This window comes from Arachis ipaensis, chromosome B6 (genome assembly GCF_059453495.1).
Source record: "Arachis ipaensis isolate K30076 ecotype BB chromosome B6, ASM5945349v1, whole genome shotgun sequence".
In the NCBI taxonomy this organism is placed as follows: Eukaryota; Viridiplantae; Streptophyta; class Magnoliopsida; order Fabales; family Fabaceae; genus Arachis; species Arachis ipaensis.
This window is the reverse complement of record NC_142441.1, coordinates 10,750,429-10,772,156: the sequence shown is the minus strand read 5'-3', so window position 1 is coordinate 10,772,156 and position 21,728 is coordinate 10,750,429. Positions and strand designations below refer to the sequence as shown.

Below are 21,728 nucleotides of genomic sequence, written 5' to 3'. Positions count from 1 at the left end.
AAATAATATTAAATAATTAATTTTTACAGTTATCAGCTAATTTTTATAAATTATTTTATTTACCTTAAATTTTATGTCATAAATCATAAATATTTAATTTTAAATTTTAAATTATAAATTTAAATATTAAAATTGATTAATAATTTAATATTGACTAACAAAAAGTTATTTTTTTATTTTTTCTCTAGATATAAATATATGAAGAGTTAGTAATATTTTTTTCATATATTTGTATATATAAGAGAAGAAAATGATAATCCCACTCTCGTATTCATAATATCACTCCTTTTTAATTGTAACTTTTTATTTTTTTTAAATTATCCATAATCTTTTTAGACATGACAAAAAATATTAAAAAATAATGATATGGCAAATAAGGATTGAGCATAATTTTGGAAGATAAAAATAAAACAAAAAAGGAGTGACATTATATTTTTTTAAGAAAAAATAATTTATTATTATACATCTATAAAGTATGATGTTATTATTGATTTTAAATTTAAATATTATCTTATTTTAAATTGAACTTTTATGAATTAAATCACAAAATAATTTAACATAAATTTAGTTAGAATCATGTCCAAGTTCAAATATCCTATTAAATTTAAGTATTTTTTTCATTCGAATTTACTTAAGCTTGTTTAAAATTTTTTGTTAATTTAGGTTGTATTTGTTTATAGGAACAGAATACTGAAATAGAGACACAAAAATACAAAATCGTATTTAGCAGATAAGACATTGTATTCAGAGGCACTGAATTAGTATATTTTGTGTCTATCTGATTTTCATTATTCTTCTTAATTTTTTATAATTATTTTTTATTATTATATTTTTCTCAAATTTTTTGAATAAAAATATGAGAATAAATTAGATTTTCATAATCTATTTTATTTTATTACCAAATAGAATATAAGAACACTAAATTCTGTATCTCTATTTTTTATGTGTTGTTCTTAACGTCTTATTTTAATCCTATTCTCATAAACAGACACAGCCTTAGATAAAGGAGTCCTTGTAGGTACCCTATCCAAATAAAGATGTTGGATAATCTATCGTTTCGGACAAATAAATCAGAATTTTCACTCAAAAGAATCTGAATATCTCACTACCACCTTCAAACATTGGATTTGTCTATGGTGAAATAAGTATAAAATGGTTCTTTAAGGATTAGAGAAAATATGCTATTTTTGCGGCTGTGAATATTTTTTATACTATTTTTTTTATATTGCATGAATGACCTCTAAATTAGTAAAATTATAATGAATAAATTAAAAGATGGTCCAATTATACTAATAATTTTAAGGCATAAATTTAATAAAAAAAATATAGATTTTTTGAGATAACACATGTATTTAATAAAATTAATTTATTAAAAACAATATATATATATATATATATATATATCAAAATAATCAGTTATTCCTTTATTTTTTATATTGATAAAAATAAAATAAAATTGGTATTAATTTCATTTGCTTTGCTTTATTTTATTGGTACCAAAAAAATATATAATTAATTTGAATCTTTCAACAAAATTTTCAACGAAAGTAAATATTCAATTTGAAATCCTTATTTACAAACTATGTAATTTATATATATTCAAACAGATTAATAGATAAATTTTTGTAATTATATATATCATGGGTAATATAAATAATTAAAAATACAATAATATTATTTAATTACTCTAATTATTATTTATATAATACTATTAGTTAAGTAAATATAATCAAGTTTTTAATTGTTTTTAATATATTTAAAATGAAAAAAATTCAACATTTCTTTGATTTAAAATTAGTATAGTAATTACTTATTAAGGACAAATAGGTTATATATATGTCGATGATAATTTAATTTTAGTCCTTCCAAAATTAATAAAAAAATATATTAGCCAAATATGCATTCTTCATATAAAACTAATTTCATTTTCCGTGTTTTACACAAGAATTTAAATTATAATTGTAAACAAATATTATTTAGTATGAATATAAATTAATTTATTTTAAAATGATTAATAATATATATATATATATATATATATATATATATATATATATTTTTAGTATGTAATAGTAATATTTGACGTGTAATTTACTAAAAGTTGAGTTATTATCCTTTTTTTTTTGTAAAATTATAGCATGAAAAAATAGTAACTTTATTTTTTATTAGTTAAAAAATTATCCATATTTTTTTATTATGCAATTAACTTAGTTAATAACTTTTATTATTGTTTTCTTACCAAAAAAATATCAGCTTATATTATTCATACATGTTTTTAAGACTAATAAAAAAAAAGATATTGGTATTATTATGTTTATTATCCTAGATAATTGGATAATTCACATGAATAAATAATTTGGGATTGAAAATTTAAATTTGATTTTAATAAGACCAAAATACTTTTTTAGTTTATTTTAATTGACTAAGGTTTTCTTTTTAAAACTCAAACAAAAAGAAACTTTTAGTATTAATTTAAAAAAAAGACTAAAATACCCTTATACTTGATGTTCAAGAAAACAAAACAATCTCTGAAGGTTAATTCAAAAAAAAAAAAAAAACATCATAGGACTAATTCATATTATTGATTGTTTTAAAATTAAAAAGTTTGAATATGATCTAAAAATAAAAATGAAAAAAACTCTTGTAATTCATATTTAGAATACTAAAATATCCTTTTAATAATTAGCATGAAAAAGACTAATTTTTTCTTATAAAATTAATTAAAATTGTTTGATTATATTAAAATAAAAAAACTTAATATGATAGTAAAAAGATAAAAATATTTTTATACTTAACTTTTAAAATACTAAAATAATTTTTTGTAATTAATTTTAAGAGACTAAAATATCTTTTATGATAAATTATGTGTTATTATTATATGAAAGATACTATTTAAATTATAAAGTTGTGTGTCACTAATACATGAAAGGTTATTTTAATTATAATTCACTTATGTAATGTAATTTTAATTTATAATTGGCTTTGTCGAAAAAATAAAAAAAATTAGAGAATAAATTAAATATAATAGAGATTTATTTGTGTGGAGGATAAAATAGTTATTTTTGGCTGTCAAAGGAATGAAATGTGTTGTGGCACATATGCAAATGAGTAGAAAAATGTACTTTAATTTTAAATTAATTTAATATCAAATGAACCCTAAAATAAAAAAAAAATTGCATAAAAACCCTGGTCCTTTAAGGACCTTGATATTCTTTCACCATGGTAGAAGTCTCCTCAAACATTACCTCAGAACAATAATAAATCTATAAATTTTATCAAATATATTGTTGTATTAATCTTTTAATTAGATAATACATACAAATAATAACAAATTATTTAAACATGTTAAATTAGATTATTATGATACTTTTTCCCAACACTAAAGGAATTACAATGTCACAAATGACTACTATGCGTGCTAGCTATCAATTTAGCTCATATACTTAAAATTATATTAATTAAAAGATTAAATATGTATTTGGATTAATATTTGTAAATAGAAATTTGTATAAAATTGATTTTACAAAATTGATTTTGATTAAAAGTGAGTTAGTATTAACGTGATTTATGTTTAGTAATTTTTATTCAAAATGGATTATAGTAAACTAAACATTGTTTGGATTACATTATTTAAAATCATTTTTAGATAAAAAAAATGATAGAAAAAAACATGAATTTAAATAATTATTTTATGTTATCTTATAATTTTATTTTAATTATTTAAATATATTTTAATATTTTTTTAGTACTCTTTAGCACTCTAATAAAATTAATGGAATCATAATACAAAGCAAAAAAAATATTTCATACAAACATAAAGAACAATAATAATAAAAAAACTCATATATATATATATAAAGAATTTCATAAAAAATAATAATATGTATGAGAGAGTATTAAAAAAAATATATTATAAAAAAATTACAAATATATGAATAATAAAAGATATAATTAATACATAAAAAATAAATTTTACTCTAACTTACAAAAATAAATGCAAAAACTAGAATTTGTAGTTCTTAATAAACATGGGTTTAATGGTAGAAATCACTTTTACATTCAGATGATAAAAAAATTAACAAATATAAAAATAAAACGTTTAAGAGACTCGAGCGTATTTTTCTCTTCTACAATGCAAAATCAAACACACCCTAAGTCAAAATTAATGTCCTCCATTTACTACTAACAAGTAACAACTTTATCATGTAGTCAACAAAAAACCTGTTTGATGGTGTCTTTTTGTCAAAAGTAATAACGAAACGGTTCCGCTACGTTACCAACATGCCAACTCTTATTTATAATTGTGTTTTATAGAAGTGTGTTCGTGGATGTCTCTAATAAAAATGTTTTTTTTATAGTTGTGTTTAATAAAAGTGTCTTTATAGATATATTTTCTGGATGTGTCTCTTTTATATGTATTTAAAATATATTAATTATTAGACACATCCACGAACACACTTCCATGAAATACAATTATAAATAAGAGTTGGCAGAAGTTGACAGATAATATGTTAGTATCCTATATTTTTCCATAACGAAATATTGAAATCCATGAGCCTAAAACTCATCTCGTGATATTATATTGTTGAGTTTGGACAAGTGAAGTCTATAGATTTGGTTGAGCCATCCAAGCCCTCACACAAAACCAATCAAAGGCCCTAACTCCTGGCCCAAGAAAACTAGAAAAGGTCCTAATCAGCATCTTAATAGGTTGACCCAAAACTTTTTAATAAGAATGTAGATTCGTAGTACTAGACTACTAGCATAGTACTATCACCAAAAAATATGTAATGTCACCATAAGACTACTAGCATAGTACCTATGGATAGGAAAAAAAAAACACTGCTTAGGATGGGGCAAGGAATAAATTTGCCAGCTCTGTCCTTAGTTGCGTGTCAGGGAATTGATGGATGATGGTAAATCGAGTATTAAATTAATGTTGTGGGATGCTTATCCAACCTGATCAAGTAATATAGTAGCAATTACTGGATTAAATAATTTGTTTTGTCCCCTGATTGAAGAGATGGCATGGGACAATGGCATCTTCCTCCCTGCAACCTCTCTTGTGATGACAATTATTAAAATATAAGTATAATGACTACAATCTGACCATAAAATACTAATTTGACATGCATTATTTGTGACTAAACTGTTTTTATCTTGTCTAAACCCACCAAATAATTGGGTCAATTAGTCACAGGATGAAGAAGGAAAGAAGAAAAAAACAAACAAATATATGCTGCTCCATAAACAATGTGCAACCAACTTGGAGCATCGAGTAATGATTAGCATTCAAACTTAAAAAGCTTTCAATCTGAGGGGCAGCCCGGGGACAAACTTAGCTGTGTTGGAGCACCGAAAATCGAGATATAAACAAGGTGCAGCATCTGGGTCAAACCGCAGGAACCTTTTGATTTTCTAATGAAAAAAGAAAGGCATCAATTTTAATTATACCATTAGCATTTCTTTAATTCTTCAGATAATATTCATTTAATCATTATCTTTATGTTTTTTCACAATTATAAAGTCGATTTAAGTAATATATAGTTTGATTTTGCCCGAGTATTTGAGCGATATGATATAAAGTTTTTTCAAAAATAATAAATAAACCATAAATTATATATTCATCATGCATTAATGATGGAAGGTCACATGTCATTGAAAAGAATCTTTTGTTATTACTCAAGTAGGTGATAGTTTATTAATGCCACAAAATATCATACCTACGCCTTTATATTCAGAGTCCTCTCCTCCCCATAAAAGAAAAAATAAATAAATAATAATTAGGTTTGGCTCATATACATTTTAATTTAGTTAATAAATGAACTCATCATTGAGTTTATTTCAAGTTTTGTATATTTTATCCTAATTTTATTCTTCAAAAATGTTAAGACATTCTACCTAAACTATAAGTCATAACTAATAACTATGCAGCTTGTTAAGTGTAACCAGTCACCCAATAGCTAGTGTATATTTCAGAGTTAATACTCATAATGACCTCCAAAATTTGACCATCGATTCAATTTAATCATCTAATTTTTAATTGACTCAATTTATATCCTAAAATTTTAAGATGTGGTTTAGATTGGCCCTTTCGTCCAACTCCGTTACCGGAGTGATGACGTGGCACCAAAATTTTATCACATGCCTTTCTTTTTTCCTCTTAGCATAGCCATCACCACCTCCCCTCTAAGAACATCCTCCCTCTCCCAATAAACAACAACATTCACAATTCACCAACACTCACACATTTTCACTGCAACTTATGAAGGGACTTTCTATTATCTGATTCTTTCCTTTCTCACCGTCACCATTACTATCTTTCCTCTCCAACAAACAACATTAACAATTACTAATATTAACAAATTGACGAGAAATAGAAAAAGAAAAAGAAACACATCATCACACTTTAAATTCCTTTTAATAGGAACACGAAGATGGTTGCAATCAGTGACGGATCCAGAAAATTTTAGAAGTGAGGGCAAAATAATATAGCAAAATAATATAAAAATATTAATATTAATATATTTAGATATTTAAATCTTAGAGTATATCAGTTAGTCAAGTTTTTAATAAATAAATATAATTAATATATCTACAAGTATAGTAATTTGAAACTATTTTTTTCATTTCAATATTTCGATAATATTGCATGAGTAATACATTTATTATTAATACTAACGCCTAGTCAAGCATCTAATATCCGTCAAATCATATTTATATTGATTATATAATCATATGATACAAAAAAAATTATAACTCAATAGCTAAAAAAATTTATAAAAAATATAATTCGAATGAATTAATTTAAATTTTTTATTATTTTTTATTTTAGTGTTTGAATTTTTTTTTAAAATTATGCAAGAGGGACAAAAATTTGTGAAAAAAAAAATAAAAATTTAAAGCAAACAACTACAATTATTTTTATATGTAGGTATAGATAAGATAATATATTTTTTATATTAAACAAATATTCAAATAATTTTTCGATATTTAATAGCGAAATTGACATTTTATAATATCATAGTAAAAGCTTTATTTAACGAGAACAATATTATATGTATGTATAAACAAAACAATAAAAAGTAAATAAATGATATATATTATAAAAAATATTAAATATTAATAATCTCATTTATATTTAAAAAGTTAAGTTTGATTTTAGGTAATTAAATAATTATATTATTATTAATTATTATTAATATTTGTTTTGAATTTATATAATACAATAATTTTTATTATTGTATTAATATTTAATAATATAAATGTTTCTTACACATAATTTTTTTTTAAGTATGGGGCAAATAAATTATTATAATGGGGGCAATTATTTACACATATATATTTGTTATTGGTTTTTTAAAAGTTCAATGGGGCAATTGCCCACACACAGTTACATATAGATCCGTCCCTGGTTGCAATGGGTGAGAGTGCTTCGAATTTGGGACAATGGGTGGTGTGACCTTGTGATTGATGTTAACATTGGGAATGTATTGCTCAACCTCTATACTAAGTGTGGTTACATGAAAATGAGGTTTAAGATTTTCAACATTATTGTACATAAAGATGTTATTTCTTGGGGTGCTTGTGGCATAGCGATGAATGGTTACGGTAAGCAAGCATTGTAGCTTTTTTCACAAATGGTGGTTCATGGTGTTACCCCTAACAATGTCACATTCATTGGTTTGTTGTCTGCCTGCAGTCATGAAGAAATGGTGAGTGTAGGCGTTATGCTCTTTAAAGCTATAGCGGTGAAAATGTGTGGGTGTTGGTGGATTGTGAATGTTGTTGTTTATTGAGGGAGAGAGTGTTGATAGATGGGAGGTGGTGATGACTATGGTAAGAGAAAAAAGAAGAGATATATGGTGAGGTTTGAGTGCCACGTCATTACTCCGGTGATGGAGTTGAATGAAAGGGCCAATCTGAGTTACGTCTTAAAATTTCAAGTATAAATTGAGTCAAATGAAAATTAAAGAATCAAATTGAGTTAGTAGTCAAATTTTAGGATTATTTTAGGTATTAACTCATATATTCCATGATTTTCTGCTATCAATATAGATTTTATAAAAAATATTATATTTCTATACTTGAAATGTATAAAATAATATAAATAATTAAGTCAAATTACTGTACTAGTATAATAAAACGTAATTGAAAATTGATATAAGTTTTTTTTTTAAATAAACAGTATATTAAAACTAAATTAGATATTTATAATGGTTTGATCATAATAAAAATGAGTCAGTTATAAAATGCAATAATGTGAAAGTAGGTTATATATTTTTACATAGTGGCTAAATCTTTTTTACAATGGACAAGAATAGTGTGCAATTTAATTATGTTGACGATGTTAGTATTTTTTTTCTGTGGTATGGAGATGTGTAATCGGTTGATCTGATTACTTTACAACGAAGTTTTTAAAAATATTTTTATATTAAATTAGAGAGTATGTTATTTTATAGTGATTATTTTTTTTTGAAGTTTACAAATTAAATGATCTAATTTTTATTTTTAAAAATCAGATATTTTGATTTTTACATTCAAAATTTACATCTAAAATTAACATATTTACTGTTTATAATCTCAAAAAAAAATACTCTTTTTATTTCAATATAAAAATAATTTGCAACAAAAAATTAAAGAAATAAAGAAAAAATACATTAATAATAAGAATAATAATTAAGTTGTTAGAGTTCAGTTCTTTTTTTTGGGTATATAAATAAAAATGGTGATATATTTTAAGATTGTAATTTTTAATATTTTTTAAAATTATAAAAAATATATAAATTAAAAGATCTGATTTTTATATCTTACATTTTTTAATTTTTTTAACATAATTAAATAATTTAATTTTTATATTTTTTATAAATTAAATAGTTTAATTTTTATATTTTTATAAATCAAACCATTTAATTTTTATTTCTCTAATTAAATAATTTTATATTTAAAAATAACACTCCAAAAATTTACATTTTTAAAAATGTCATTACCACTCTAATATCAAAAACAAAAAGGATCAGGGTCAGGAGTGTGAACACAATTACTCCATGAAAGAAAGTGAGAAATATTGGGAGAATAAAAAAAGATAAAGGTTTGATAAGGGTTGAATGGTCAAAAAGGTTAAAGAAAGAGAGTAAAGAAGGAAGAGAGTGAGTGAAATGATTGATTGATTGGAAAAGCAGAAGGGAAAGAAAAGAAAGGAAAGAGAAACATAGTTGTTTGAGAGCTTTGTAAATAGTAGTTTTATTTGTTGACTCTCTCTCTCTCTCTCTCACACACACACACACTCTCTCTCCACCAAACAAATACAACCATCCATCCATCCATCCTCCATTATTAATTTTCCCATTTGTCCTTATCCTCTTCTCTCTTGTTCTCTCATTCTCTGCATCACTTCTTCCTTTCACTTCCATTTGTCTCTTCCTCCACAGGCCTCCCACTTCCCCTTCTTTCTCCCTTAGATCCATCTTCCACTACACACCATCACGCAGGTCAGTTGCTTTCTCTTCACACTTTCTCAATTCCTGGATCTTGTTTTTTCTCATCATACTATCTGTTAGTTTGCATAATTAATTATTAATTATTGTTGTTGCTCTTTGATTGCACTGCTATTTAATTCTACTTTGGTGCTAGTTTACCTGTGCTAACTTACACGATTTGTTTATGCTTTTTCGGTACTCTGAGTTCAGAAACTAAGGAAATCTATGCTTTTCTTTTTTATGTGTATAATTTAGGGTTTGGTTTTAGTTGTAGACATTTGATTTGATCCTTTTTTTGTTGTTTTGTGTTTGACAGGTTTTAGGGCTCAAATCTTTTTACCTGTTGTTCTTTGAAGTTGTTGAACTAGCAAAAAGTATAATTAAGGAATTTTAAAAAATATATATCTATTTTGATCACCGTTTTCTGAGTTGTTGATGGCATCAGCGGGTGTAGTACCTGCTTCTGGAGTAAAAGATATGAACGGAAGTTCAGTTGCTGTTGAAAGATTACCTGATGAGATGAATGACATGAAGATCAGGGATGACAGGGTAAAGAAAATAGATATATAAACTTTCATCTTTACCTTTACCTGCAAACTAGAACAAGTATTGGTTGAATATGCAATTAATTTGTGTCAAAATTTTGCAGGAAATGGAAACTGCTGTGGTAGATGGAAATGGCACTGAAACGGGACACATAATTGTCACTACCATTGGTGGTAAAAATGGTCAGCCCAAGCAGGTCTGTGCCTGATTTTATTTCATTTGTGTGTTAATTTCAATTTCCACAGATATATGCTCATTGGATTTTGTACTAAAATTTCATGGTTGCTTTTGTGATTGTAGACAATAAGCTATATGGCTGAGCGTGTTGTTGGACATGGGTCTTTTGGTGTGGTTTTCCAGGTTCGTTCGGTTACCATATTTTGATTGGGGGGAATAGGTTATTTTGAAGCTTTGTTATAGGGTGATGCTTATTTTCTGTGTTTTGTTTCAGGCGAAGTGCTTGGAGACTGGTGAAACTGTGGCTATAAAGAAGGTTCTTCAGGACAAGAGATACAAGAACCGGGAATTGCAAACAATGCGCCTTCTTGACCACCCTAATGTCGTCTCTTTGAAGCATTGCTTCTTCTCAACGACTGAGAAAGATGAGCTCTATCTTAACTTGGTACTGGAGTATGTTCCCGAGACTGTCAATAGGGTGATCAGACACTACAACAAAATGAATCAAAGGATGCCATTGATATATGTCAAACTATATTCTTATCAGGTTTTATTTTGTTGATATTATTTATATGTATTATTTTTTGCCCCTTCCTGTGATTGTGATCTTAAACCCACCCTATTTGTCACTTTGTTGGTGTGCATTAATCTCTACTCTTTCTTATGTTGTAGATATTTAGAGCACTTGCTTATCTTCACAACAGCATTGGAGTATGTCACAGGGACATAAAACCTCAAAATTTACTGGTATATTCTTATAGAAACTTGTTTATTTGATTTCTCATCATATAATCTGTCTTATACATGCTGGATTAATTTATTGTGTGTTGCTTGTCTCATAATAGGTCAATCCTCACACCCACCAGCTGAAGATATGTGACTTTGGAAGTGCTAAAATTTTGGTTAGTTTATTCTCTAACCCGTAGTTCCTAATGTTTGTTTTGAATGATAATGTTCTATTATAACTAGATTGTGCATACGTCTTGCAGGTAAAAGGTGAACCAAACATATCTTACATCTGTTCTAGGTACTACAGAGCTCCTGAGCTCATATTTGGGGCAACTGAATACACCACTGCCATTGACATCTGGTCAGGTGGTTGTGTACTTGGCGAACTATTACTTGGCCAGGTAGCTTCATTTAAGTATGCTTAATTCTTTCAAGTTTAGAATTCAGATGTGTAGAGACTAAGAATGAATTTCTACCCCTTTCAGCCTCTCTTTCCGGGTGAGAGTGGAGTAGACCAACTTGTGGAAATTATCAAGGTAAGATATTTTCCAAATAATAGTGATTTAAACAGGAAATCTGGGCATTCTGATTAGTGCTGTTTTTGTCTTTGCTTGGTGATCCTTAATCTGCACAATCATTCACTGAATACAGTAGCTAAGCTTACTTTGTAACTAGCTTGTATATATTAATAAACGTGACTTTTCATATTTATTTTTATTTTGGTCTTGCGTGATGCCATTTTTCTTCATTATTTCTGAACATCCATGGCATTCATTTGTTTTCAGGTTTTAGGTACGCCAACAAGGGAAGAAATCAAGTGTATGAATCCTAATTACACAGAATTTAAATTCCCTCAAATCAAAGCTCATCCATGGCACAAGGTATTTTAATCATATTTTCCTCTCTGCTTATACAAAATGTTGGGATAGTAATATTTATTCATATATGTTCCTTGTTCAACAGATCTTTCACAAGCGGATGCCGCCTGAAGCTGTGGATCTTGTTGCAAGACTACTGCAGTACTCTCCAAATCTTCGAAGCACAGCTGTGAGTATATAGTTTTATTGAAATATGCCAACAGCTTATATCAAATCCGTGGAAAGCCAATTATCATGGATGTGTTCATATTGTACTTAGTTTCGAATAATTTTGTTGGTACATTTTTAACATGCAAAACTTCTGATGATGCTGTTGGCCATTCCCTGATTTATAATCAAACATGATCTTAAATTATTCTTTTTCTTTATACAATATAGTTGGAGGCTCTTGTCCATCCATTCTTTGATGAACTGCGCGATCCGAATACCCGCCTACCAAATGGACGCTTTCTTCCTCCATTGTTCAACTTCAAACCAAGTGGTAAAGAGCTAATTTCTATTTATATATTATGTTATGATTCTCTGTCATGAACCTCTTGTATAATGACTATACCGGTTATCTGATACAGAGCTGAAGGGAGTGCCTGTGGAGATGCTGGTGAAGCTGATTCCTCCTCATGCAAGAAAGCAGTGTGCCTCCTTTAGTTCTTAGTGCAGTTTTATGTGTAGTTAATGGTATATCGCCCTCTTCCTTCCTGAAGTGTATCTAAGTCTGTTTCAGGTGGTTATTATATGTTTTCTTTCTGTTAATTTTTAGCCCCCTCTTCCTCAACCCTCCCGACCAGAAACCCCTCCACATTCCAAATTTGTTATTTTTGTCCCTGCCTGTAGAAAGCTGTTGTAGAAGAGATTCAGCTTGATTCCTTTGTAGGATTTGATGGGTTCCTTTACCAAAAAGTTAACAGATTGTATTAGTAACTAATACCATTATTTAATGAAGTGATATATACTTGATCACTACTAAACTGGTCCAGCAAGGGGGATTCTTCTCATATCTTAAAGGTGATTTTTCGATTATCATTATGGGGAATTTTTGTGGCGTGTAGGATTCCCTTACTTGCAAGAAACTGTTACTGTCATATTCCCTTTCAATGCTGTTGCCAAGTCCTGAATGCTCAACATTAGTAGTTGCTGGGAGGAATGGGAATAGGAGTACCTATTCAGAAGACTGGCTTGCATGGTAAGGGGTAAAAAGTAAAACAGCAATTTTGGTTTACCTGTCCTGGGTCAGTAAAAAGCATTTTTGGTTTCATTAAATTGCTGCAGCTAGTTAGTTGCAAGTATTATTTTTGACCGTTGAATGGAATAAAAGCTCAAGGGTCAATGAGAACACGATGTAAAGGGCTAAGGCCTCCCTAATAGGATGTCTAAATTGTAGCGGTTGGAGGGTGTAGTACTTTCGGCAAGGGGCCATAAGAAAAAGAAAAAGAAAAAGTACTTAAAAGGATACTAAACTGTTGAAGAAATTAGTGAGCTTTACGACCTTTCCACCGAGGTGAAAAGCCCTCTTAATTAGGAAGGGTATTGTATTTGCTTTACTTTATGGATTTCTTGGTATAGATGGTAAGGGTTTTCGGCGATTAATATTTGTAAAAGAAAAAGAATAATTGGAAAGAAATGATACCGTGAATAAAAGAACTACTAATATGATGTTATTAAGAGTCCTTCCATGCAAGCACTATGTTGAAATCTTACGTTTCTGTTTATCACGTATCAAGCCCAGTACCAGGTCAGGGCTTTGAATTGTGGCTTTAAAAGATAAGATCCACTAAAAGGTCACATGTCTTAAAACTAAATTCTAATAAAATCTTCAAGTAGTTACACGCAGCACGCAGTGTGTTTCGTACATTAATTAATATCGCACCGACAAATTCTAACACTGGGAACTAACGAGATCAATAATGCATTTAGGGTTGTTATATATCCGGATAGGACAAAATAGTCACGTTACCTCATCCACTTATCTTTTCTGACTAATCTGGCTCAAATAAAAAGGAGCAGTTGATTCAGTCTTATCATTCGAACTTGAGGCTTTTCATCAAGGAGTTGGTTTTTTGTAATGCAGTTTATACATTAGTTACACTTGTTTTTGAAATTTAGATTCACTGAATGTGGTAGTATCTCAGAACAATGGAGAATTGGCCATTCGGTAGCCGAAATGTGTGGAATAATTGCGATAAAATTAATTTACAAAATGAACCCACCAAGTCAAAAAGGCCTATGCTATAAAGTAGTAACTAGTAACAGTTATAGACAAGGATGCTGAAGCGTCATCATTGGCTTTCAGCATCATTATGAATCTAGAGGCCATGACCATAAATAGTGGCGCCAATTTAGGTGCCCAAAGAAAGCTATAGCAATTTACTTGACAACTCTCAATAAGTGCAAAACAAACATTAGTGAAAGAGAAGATATGCATTGTATGTTTTTTGTTTTTTGTTTTTTTAAAATGAAGTGAAGGAGACATGTTAGGTAAATAAATTATTTTTGTAAATAAATTCAACGAAGTATTTTTTTCATTCTTCTTTTTAGGTGTCTCCTCTCTCTTTAATATTGTACTAAAAAAATATTGAATCAACTTGGTTGTACTGACTTGGTGATGTGACATTATCGTTATTCAAAGGTAGAAGGCACTGAAGCATTATTCATTTTTCAACTTCACAATACCAAATCAATTAGTTGTAGGGAAAAAGGAAAAGTGAGTCGATTTCATATTTGACTTTTCTGAAACCTTTTGTTTGAGCTGTGCACCAATCAATCACTTCTGTAACGTGTTAAAAAAGGGTTTTTGGCCATCATCATAGGAAGCAACATGCCACATTACAGAGATTAGCGCAATATATGCACATTAACTAGATCTCTGGAGTTGTGCTTCTTGTGTCTGATGCATAGAATTCTTGACAAGAGCTCAACATAAATCATAGGTAATGTAATGTATTCTTAAACTAGTTGTATCTTTTACTATATAGTTGTGGTCGTGTATATCAAAATCTAGGACCATAAAAAAGGAAACAAAAGAGTGGCAGTTATGGGAAGAACATGGGAGGCATAACGACTAACCCACTAAGCTGATTTCTCGTTATTCCGATTAGGCTCTCTTTGCAGATAAAGTTATTTGCAGAATGCACATTCTCAATTCTCTTTTTGCCTTATGAGGTTGTTTGTCGTTTCCTCACTCCCACAGCCATTAAAATAATTCATGCCTTGAGATGAAACAACTTTTAGCAGACCTTCCACTATCAATTTTTATTATATATAGTAACAATGTCTCTCTGAATCTGCATGCACTTCAAGGCCCAAACTTGGTTGAAAACTTGTTGCAAACTTTTTGTGTTAGTTTTAGTAGTAGTGCTCAGAAGCTAGAGACACTAGTGCTGCCTAATTAGTCATAATTAGAGTCTCTTTAGTAGTTGGCTGTGAAAATTTCTAGTTCATGTTCTTGTCAATTCCTGGTTGAAAATGTTGAGAATGAAGTACTGTCACATTTCAGCACTAGTGTTGTGCATGTTTTTCCTTTCCTTAATTCTTTCAATCCAAGCTAGACATCATTCCCATAAAAGACAGAGACATTCACATTCTCATAAATCATCTAGAACTTTTGATGTAACAAAATTTGGAGCCATTGGAGATGGAATAACAGATGATACAGAGTCATTCAAGATGGCATGGGACACTGCCTGTGAAAGTGAATCAGAATTTAATGTTATTATTGTTCCCAAAGGTTTCTCCTTCCTCATTCAGCCCACTATTTTCACTGGTCCTTGCCATGGTTACTTAGTATTGAAGGTAATGCATGCTTACTTTACACCTCTTAATGCTTTAGTTTGAGGTAAATCTAGGAATTCATTTGATTGGTCAGTGTAATAGAGTTTGAAAATTGAATTAGAGATTGTATTTGGAATGATTGAAAATGAGATTGATGTACATGGATTAGGTGGATGGAACTATAATGCCACCAGATGGACCTGATTCTTGGCCAAAGAACAATACTAAGCGTCTATGGCTGGTGTTTTATAGAATTAATGGAATGTCACTTGAAGGAGGTGGTTTAATAGATGGAAGAGGAGATAAATGGTGGGAACTTCCTTGTAAGCCTCACAGGGTACTGATGATTTATTCATTTTTTTTGTTTTCCTTTTTATGTTGGAAAATGTGATCAATTTTGCTGCTTCAAATTAAATATCCACTTGACCCCTTAGATAAAAATTCCACAGGGACCAAATGGAACAACTGCTCCTGGACCTTGTGATAGCCCAATGGTAGATTCTCTCTCACTACACTCATCTTGGATTTTGTGTATCTGCATTATTATTAGGCCAATTCTCTCGTGCCTTGGAATTTCATACCAAAATTGCTGAAATTTGTCTGATATATCAGTTTGGGGGATAAACTGTTAATGTTGAGTTTTACATCTTACAATTTGCACAGCTTACCAAGTTTGTTATGGCAATTTGGACAACTTACATTTCGATACTGTAGACAACACCTTATAATATTCTTCATGGTTGATGCAGGCCATAAATTTTTTTATGGGTTCCAACTTGACTGTGCAAGAACTTAGGGTCAGGGACAGCCCCCAGATTCATTTAAGATTTGATGCATGCAGAAGTGTCCACATTGAATCTATCCATATAAAAGCTCCAAGACTAAGCCCCAACACTGATGGAATTCACATAGAAAACAGCACTGATGTCAAAATATATAATACTGTGATTTCTAATGGTTAGTAACAACTAAGAAGAGATCAAATCCCCTGTCTTTTCCTCATCTAAGGGATATACTAATAACATTACATGTTACATTATTACAGGTGATGATTGTGTGTCCATTGGAACCGGTTGCTATGATGTTGATATAAAGAACATTACATGTGGTCCTGGTCATGGAATCAGGTAACTAATAAGAGTTTTAACTTTATGCATATATTCTCTAACTAATACTATTGTTATATTGTTAAATTGTTCAGCATTGGTAGCTTGGGAAAGTACAACTCTAGAGCATGTGTTTCAAACATTAAGGTGAGAGACTCAGTTATTCAGATGACAGACAATGGAGTTAGGATCAAGACATGGCAAGGTGGATCAGGATATGTATCAGGAATAACATTCAGCAACATTCATATGTATAATGTTAGAAACCCCATGATAATAGACCAATTCTATTGCCTCAAAGAGGGTGAAGTGTGCAGAAACAAAACCTCTGCAGTGGTTGTATCAGACATTCTATACAGAAACATAAAGGGAACATATGATATAAGGAGCCCTCCTATGAGATTTGCATGCAGTGACAGTGTTCCATGCACCAACTTAACCCTCTCAGATATTGAGCTTCTTCCTGATCAAGGAGATATGGTTGTTGATCCTTTCTGTTGGAATGCTTATGGTGATCTCAGGACACAAACCATTCCACCAGTTTTTTGCTTGCTTGATGGATTTCCTCAGTCCATCTTGCACAATGACATAGCTCATTGCACGCGGTATTCATGAAAAGTTTGATTATTGTCTCTGTTAACAAGATATGCCTTTTTAGATCAAAACAATTCATTCATGATTTGCTATTTTCTTTAGATGAGCATGTATATATAATTAGTAGCTAGGGAAGTAATTTTGGAATATTGCATGATCTTGAATATTATGTTGTAATTGTTGGAAATTGTGCCAGGGAATGACAAGTGATTTCATACTCATTTGATTTCTCCCACATGATTCCCGAGTATGTTAATGCGATAACTTTGTGTTACATATTTCCATTCCGGCCATTTGTGACAAATTTTTGGATCTATAAATGATTATACATACTTCACCATCATCATATAATAATGTGAAAATGCGATGAGATACATGCTTTCTTTCTAGAGAGGTGAATGTACTTCATGTTTAAGTGAGAGTGATTTATAAATTATAACTTGATATAACAGTTATAAATCGGTTATGAAAAGCTTGGCTTATACGTTATAGATCGGTAATTAAAACCACATTAAGCAAATCAAAGTGTTATGATCCTTATACGTTACCACTATAATTCGGTAACAGACAGATTTTAAGCCTCGGATTACTAGTATTACTAGTATAAAAGAAAAAAAGAGAACTCGTCTGAGTTAAATGAAATACGCATTTTTCCTAAGTAATACACACAAAAAACTGACTTAGGTATCAGAGTGTCTTTTGCAGGTATCTCCTCCATTGTTGTTCGTTCTCACGCCGAGGTGTATCTTCCTTGAGGAACAAGCTCGGAGTGAAAATCTGGAAGCTCGGAATCAGCTTTAAGAACATAACTATTAGTATCTTGGCAAAAATTAGTATGTAATTTTATATAAATTTCACACTTCCTTTAATACTAAATTATATTTATCAATGTCCATAAGCAATGTTCTCATTTTGCATTTACCCTTAGGTCCATTCTTGAAATTTGCTTTCTGTAAAGAAAGAAAAACAGAAGCATGAATATATAATTGTTTATGGTTATAGATGTATGATACCACACTCAGATGTTTTAGCAGTCCAAGTCTAATAGTCAATGAAAGTTGCTGTTTCTTTTCAAGAGAGTAGAATATTCTAATGCTGCTTTCCCTTGGCATTTGTGTATTGAAGCCAAAATTTCAGTGATTTAAAGAGAGAATCACCCTATAAAGCCCCTTCAATTATTATTGTCAAAGTGGAGGGACAAGTTAAACTTTTTTTTCAGTAGCCATGCACGCGCAGTGGCCACTCACAGTTTTGTTTTCTATATATAACAACAAAGAAGGTATAAACTTTTGTTCACCAAGAAAGAGAAGAAAAAGGTCATAGTTTTGGTGCAACCTGCTGAATAATCCAATTGCCACCCACCAAACACACCCTTTTTTCCTTGCTAAAATCTTAATATAGCTTAGTAACTTAATTCTTAGGAGGACTTAGAAGCCAGCACTGAATGCAAGAGATAGATGAAATATTATAGGATTCAATTGGGATTTAAAAAAAAAAAAAAAGAATAACAGAGTATTCTGCATCGATCATAGTGTATACTTCTGCATTTTCTGAAATGCTTGGTTAAACTAATAACATTTCAGCTTTTAGGCCCATATTGCCTTTTTTTTTTCTTTTCTCTAGCCCAGTAATTATTTTTTCAGCACCACTACAATATTGTTCGAGATAAAGGTTCACTCTCAAATTAATTTGAATAGGTCAAGTGGTTAGTTCATTCGTTCATTTAAATAAGTGCCGGGTTTGAATCTTATCTTATGCATATAATAATTTATTGACCAACAATAAACCCTTAAATAAAATTCAGGTTGAGAGATACTGTAAACCAAAAAAAAAAAAGATTCATTTTCAAGATTTATGGATCTTTATACTAAAAAATAGTGTTATCACAGAATCAACATCGAGATTTTTTTATTTTTTATTTTTTATTATTGTTTTATTTCAATTTTTATATATGTGCTTGATTAATTAGGAGCAGGTATAACATAATGTTCACAATTCAATTCAGATTCGCTATAGATTAATTTTTGACTTGTCGAGTTAGAAGATACTATAGATAATAAAAAAAAGTTTCATTTTTTAAATTTACGGATCTTTATACTAAGAAGAAGTGTTATCACATAATCAATATCGAGGTTTTTTATTTTTTATTATTGTTTCATTTCAACTTTTTTATATGTGCTTGATTAATTACCAGCAAGCATAACATAATGCTCAACTCACTGAGACGAAGATATGCATCTATGCTACATTATCACATTGATATTGTATCCTATATCTCTTTCATTAAGAGTTTTATAAACATGAATTTGTGCATCATTATTTACTATAGGTAGAAGAATGTGAATGCTGCATGAATCGAATGTGGGAGTGGAAAAATGACAAAAGTTATTTAAAACATGAAAAATAAATGGAGAAAAGAATATAATCAAATATTAATAGGCCACCCTAAGGAAACCTTTATCGGTGTGACATGCAGTGCGCTGCATATTTCTTTATTATTGTCTTGTAAAGGTGTAAAGAAATACACAAACTTTCTTCATTCATTATGATGCTCCAACAGACTGTTTCTTAGTAGTAGTAGAAAAGTGCAGAGTTAAAGGAGGATGAATTAATGAATATGCCAACTAAATAGTTGCCTAAGAATAATTTAAATTCGATATAATAACTCCTTATGAGTTATTAAATTTCAATAACAATGTATTTGAAGATAAATATATATATTATTTAATTTATTTTTAATATATATTTTATATTTTAATATATACGTAATTTGATTATTAATTAATTAATGGATTTTTTAACAATATTTTTGGGTCACGTTTAATAAAACAAGTGTAAAATCCGCGCTATGTGCACAGCATTTGTGAATCAATTATAAAAAATTTTTGGTTCAATGTCATTAATATTTATAAGGTTATCCATACTAAAAATTTCTGATCTATAAACATATTAAAATCCATTATAAACAGTTTTTTTTTTTTATAAATCCTAAAAAAGTTTTTTTTTTGTTGACTAAATCATTCAAGGGAACTTACTATATTTTCTTTGAATAAACTTTGATTAAGTTCTCATAAGTAACATGTAATTTTTTTATTTGCAGAGTTATTCATTTTTCTTTTCAGATTTTTTTTGTTATTTTGGCCAATTTAAAAGAATCTTTAATGTATTTTTAAAAATTGATACTCACAAAATAAAAAAATAAATTTTGCTCTCAGATTACTAGATAACGAACCAACCCAAATTTGCAAAAAAATTATAAAACACTCTGTTTCTTGGATTTGGATTCTGACCACTAATTATGAAACTAACAAAAAAGATCATAATTTAAATTAACAAATTTTAACATTGATTGTTGCACACAATTGTTATTTTAAAACTATAAATAACAAGAATAGTTATGTTGATGTGCAAATTTTTTTGGCAACTAAGTCTAATTAAATTAGTTTAAATCTAAGAAAAACTAATTTTATTAGTGAAAGCATGAATACACATTTTATCCAAATTTTTTTTGACAACTAAGTCTAATTAAGATGGTCCAAACCCAACAAAAATCAATTTCATTAGTGAGAATGTGGTACATGCTCCAACTAACATGAACGTTCCTCCTCCTTTTTCACATGTTTCCTTCTAATTGTCATGTGTTTCTTTTTATTCTTTGTTTGATTTTTTTTTGTTTTTTATTCTTGTTAAAAGAGTAAAACAAAAAAAATAATGAGAAGGTAAAATAAAAAGGAGAAGATTAATAAGAAAAGATGAAGATGATGATGATAATGAAGAAGGAGGAGGAGTTTTGAGTTATGTAAAATTTATTAGAAAATAATTTCGATATATTCTGGGTTTAAATAAGGTACACTTTTGGTCTGTGTTTGTTTTAAACTGAGTTTATTTGTGTGCCGTTGTTATTAACTAATTTCGGTGCATGCTGGATTTAAATAAGCTGTATTTGGTCTGTCTTTGTTTTGAACTGAGTTTGTTTGTGTATCATCATCTTAAGTAATTTCGATGCATTCTAGATTTAATTTTAGTGCATTTTAGATTTAAATAAAATTTACTTTTGGTCTAAACTTGTTTTAAACTGTTATATGTATAAAAAGAAGAAGATGACAATAATGACAATAACAATAACGATAATGACGATGATAATAATGATAATGGAAGAAGAAGAAGAGAAGAAGGAAATTTTGAGGAGATCGATGAACTTCAAATAAAAAAAAAAAGAGAGGAGGATGAGATGGAAGTGATGGTATGGTAGTGATAACGACCATGAAAATAAAAGAGAAAAATGAGAAAAAAGGAAGAGGAGAGGAAACGAAGAAGAAGAAGCAACAAGACTATAAAAAAAAAAGAGAGAGAAAAAAGATGACGAATACAATAACGTAAAATGTAAGTATAAATATAAAATATAGAAAAAATATAGGGAGCCAAGTGTCCACCAGTCAAGAATTGAACAACTT

The 21,728-nt window shown here is 29.0% G+C and overlaps 2 protein-coding genes across 4 annotated transcripts; both read left to right on the top strand.

Annotated features, from left to right (window-relative positions):
- The first annotated feature begins 9,117 nt into the window (after positions 1-9,117).
- On the top strand, positions 9,118-12,774 carry LOC107646043 (glycogen synthase kinase-3 homolog MsK-3). Its single transcript, XM_016350233.3, has 13 exons — positions 9,118-9,491; positions 9,796-10,028; positions 10,129-10,221; positions 10,326-10,385; positions 10,477-10,749; positions 10,875-10,949; positions 11,048-11,104; positions 11,192-11,332; positions 11,417-11,467; positions 11,717-11,812; positions 11,895-11,978; positions 12,188-12,290; positions 12,379-12,774. The coding sequence occupies exons 2-13, from the start codon at positions 9,915-9,917 to the stop codon at positions 12,459-12,461; spliced, it is 1,230 nt and encodes a 409-aa protein (XP_016205719.1). The 5' UTR covers positions 9,118-9,491; positions 9,796-9,914; the 3' UTR covers positions 12,462-12,774.
- A 1,740-nt stretch (positions 12,775-14,514) lies between these two features.
- Positions 14,515-17,494, top strand: LOC107646042 (polygalacturonase At1g48100). Of its 3 annotated transcripts, XM_021103925.2 has the most exons (7): positions 14,607-14,733; positions 15,403-15,595; positions 15,744-15,911; positions 16,024-16,068; positions 16,324-16,531; positions 16,620-16,701; positions 16,776-17,494. In XM_021103925.2, exons 2-7 carry the CDS (start codon positions 15,470-15,472, stop codon positions 17,293-17,295), a joined length of 1,149 nt encoding a protein of 382 aa, XP_020959584.1. In that variant the 5' UTR covers positions 14,607-14,733; positions 15,403-15,469; the 3' UTR covers positions 17,296-17,494. The 3 variants fall into 3 exon arrangements, with proteins under 3 accessions (XP_016205718.1, XP_088348245.1, XP_020959584.1); XM_016350232.3 differs by having other exon boundaries at positions 14,515-15,595; XM_088492119.1 differs by lacking the exon at positions 15,403-15,595 and having other exon boundaries at positions 14,551-14,733.
- Positions 17,495-21,728: the final 4,234 nt, after the last annotated feature.

Excerpts from the sequence above, each read along its gene's own strand:
- LOC107646043 (XM_016350233.3), top strand. The coding sequence starts at position 9,915 with ATGGCATCAGCGGGTGTAGTACCTGCTTCTGGAGTAAAAGATATGAAC. Across the intron at positions 10,386-10,476 it reads CTTTTGGTGTGGTTTTCCAG|GCGAAGTGCTTGGAGACTGG; the intron begins GTTCGTTCGGTT and ends GTTTTGTTTCAG. Across the intron at positions 11,105-11,191 it reads TTGGAAGTGCTAAAATTTTG|GTAAAAGGTGAACCAAACAT; the intron begins GTTAGTTTATTC and ends TACGTCTTGCAG.
- LOC107646042 (XM_016350232.3), top strand. The coding sequence starts at position 15,269 with ATGTTGAGAATGAAGTACTGTCACATTTCAGCACTAGTGTTGTGCATG. Across the intron at positions 15,912-16,023 it reads TTCCTTGTAAGCCTCACAGG|GGACCAAATGGAACAACTGC; the intron begins GTACTGATGATT and ends AAAATTCCACAG. Across the intron at positions 16,069-16,323 it reads GACCTTGTGATAGCCCAATG|GCCATAAATTTTTTTATGGG; the intron begins GTAGATTCTCTC and ends TGGTTGATGCAG.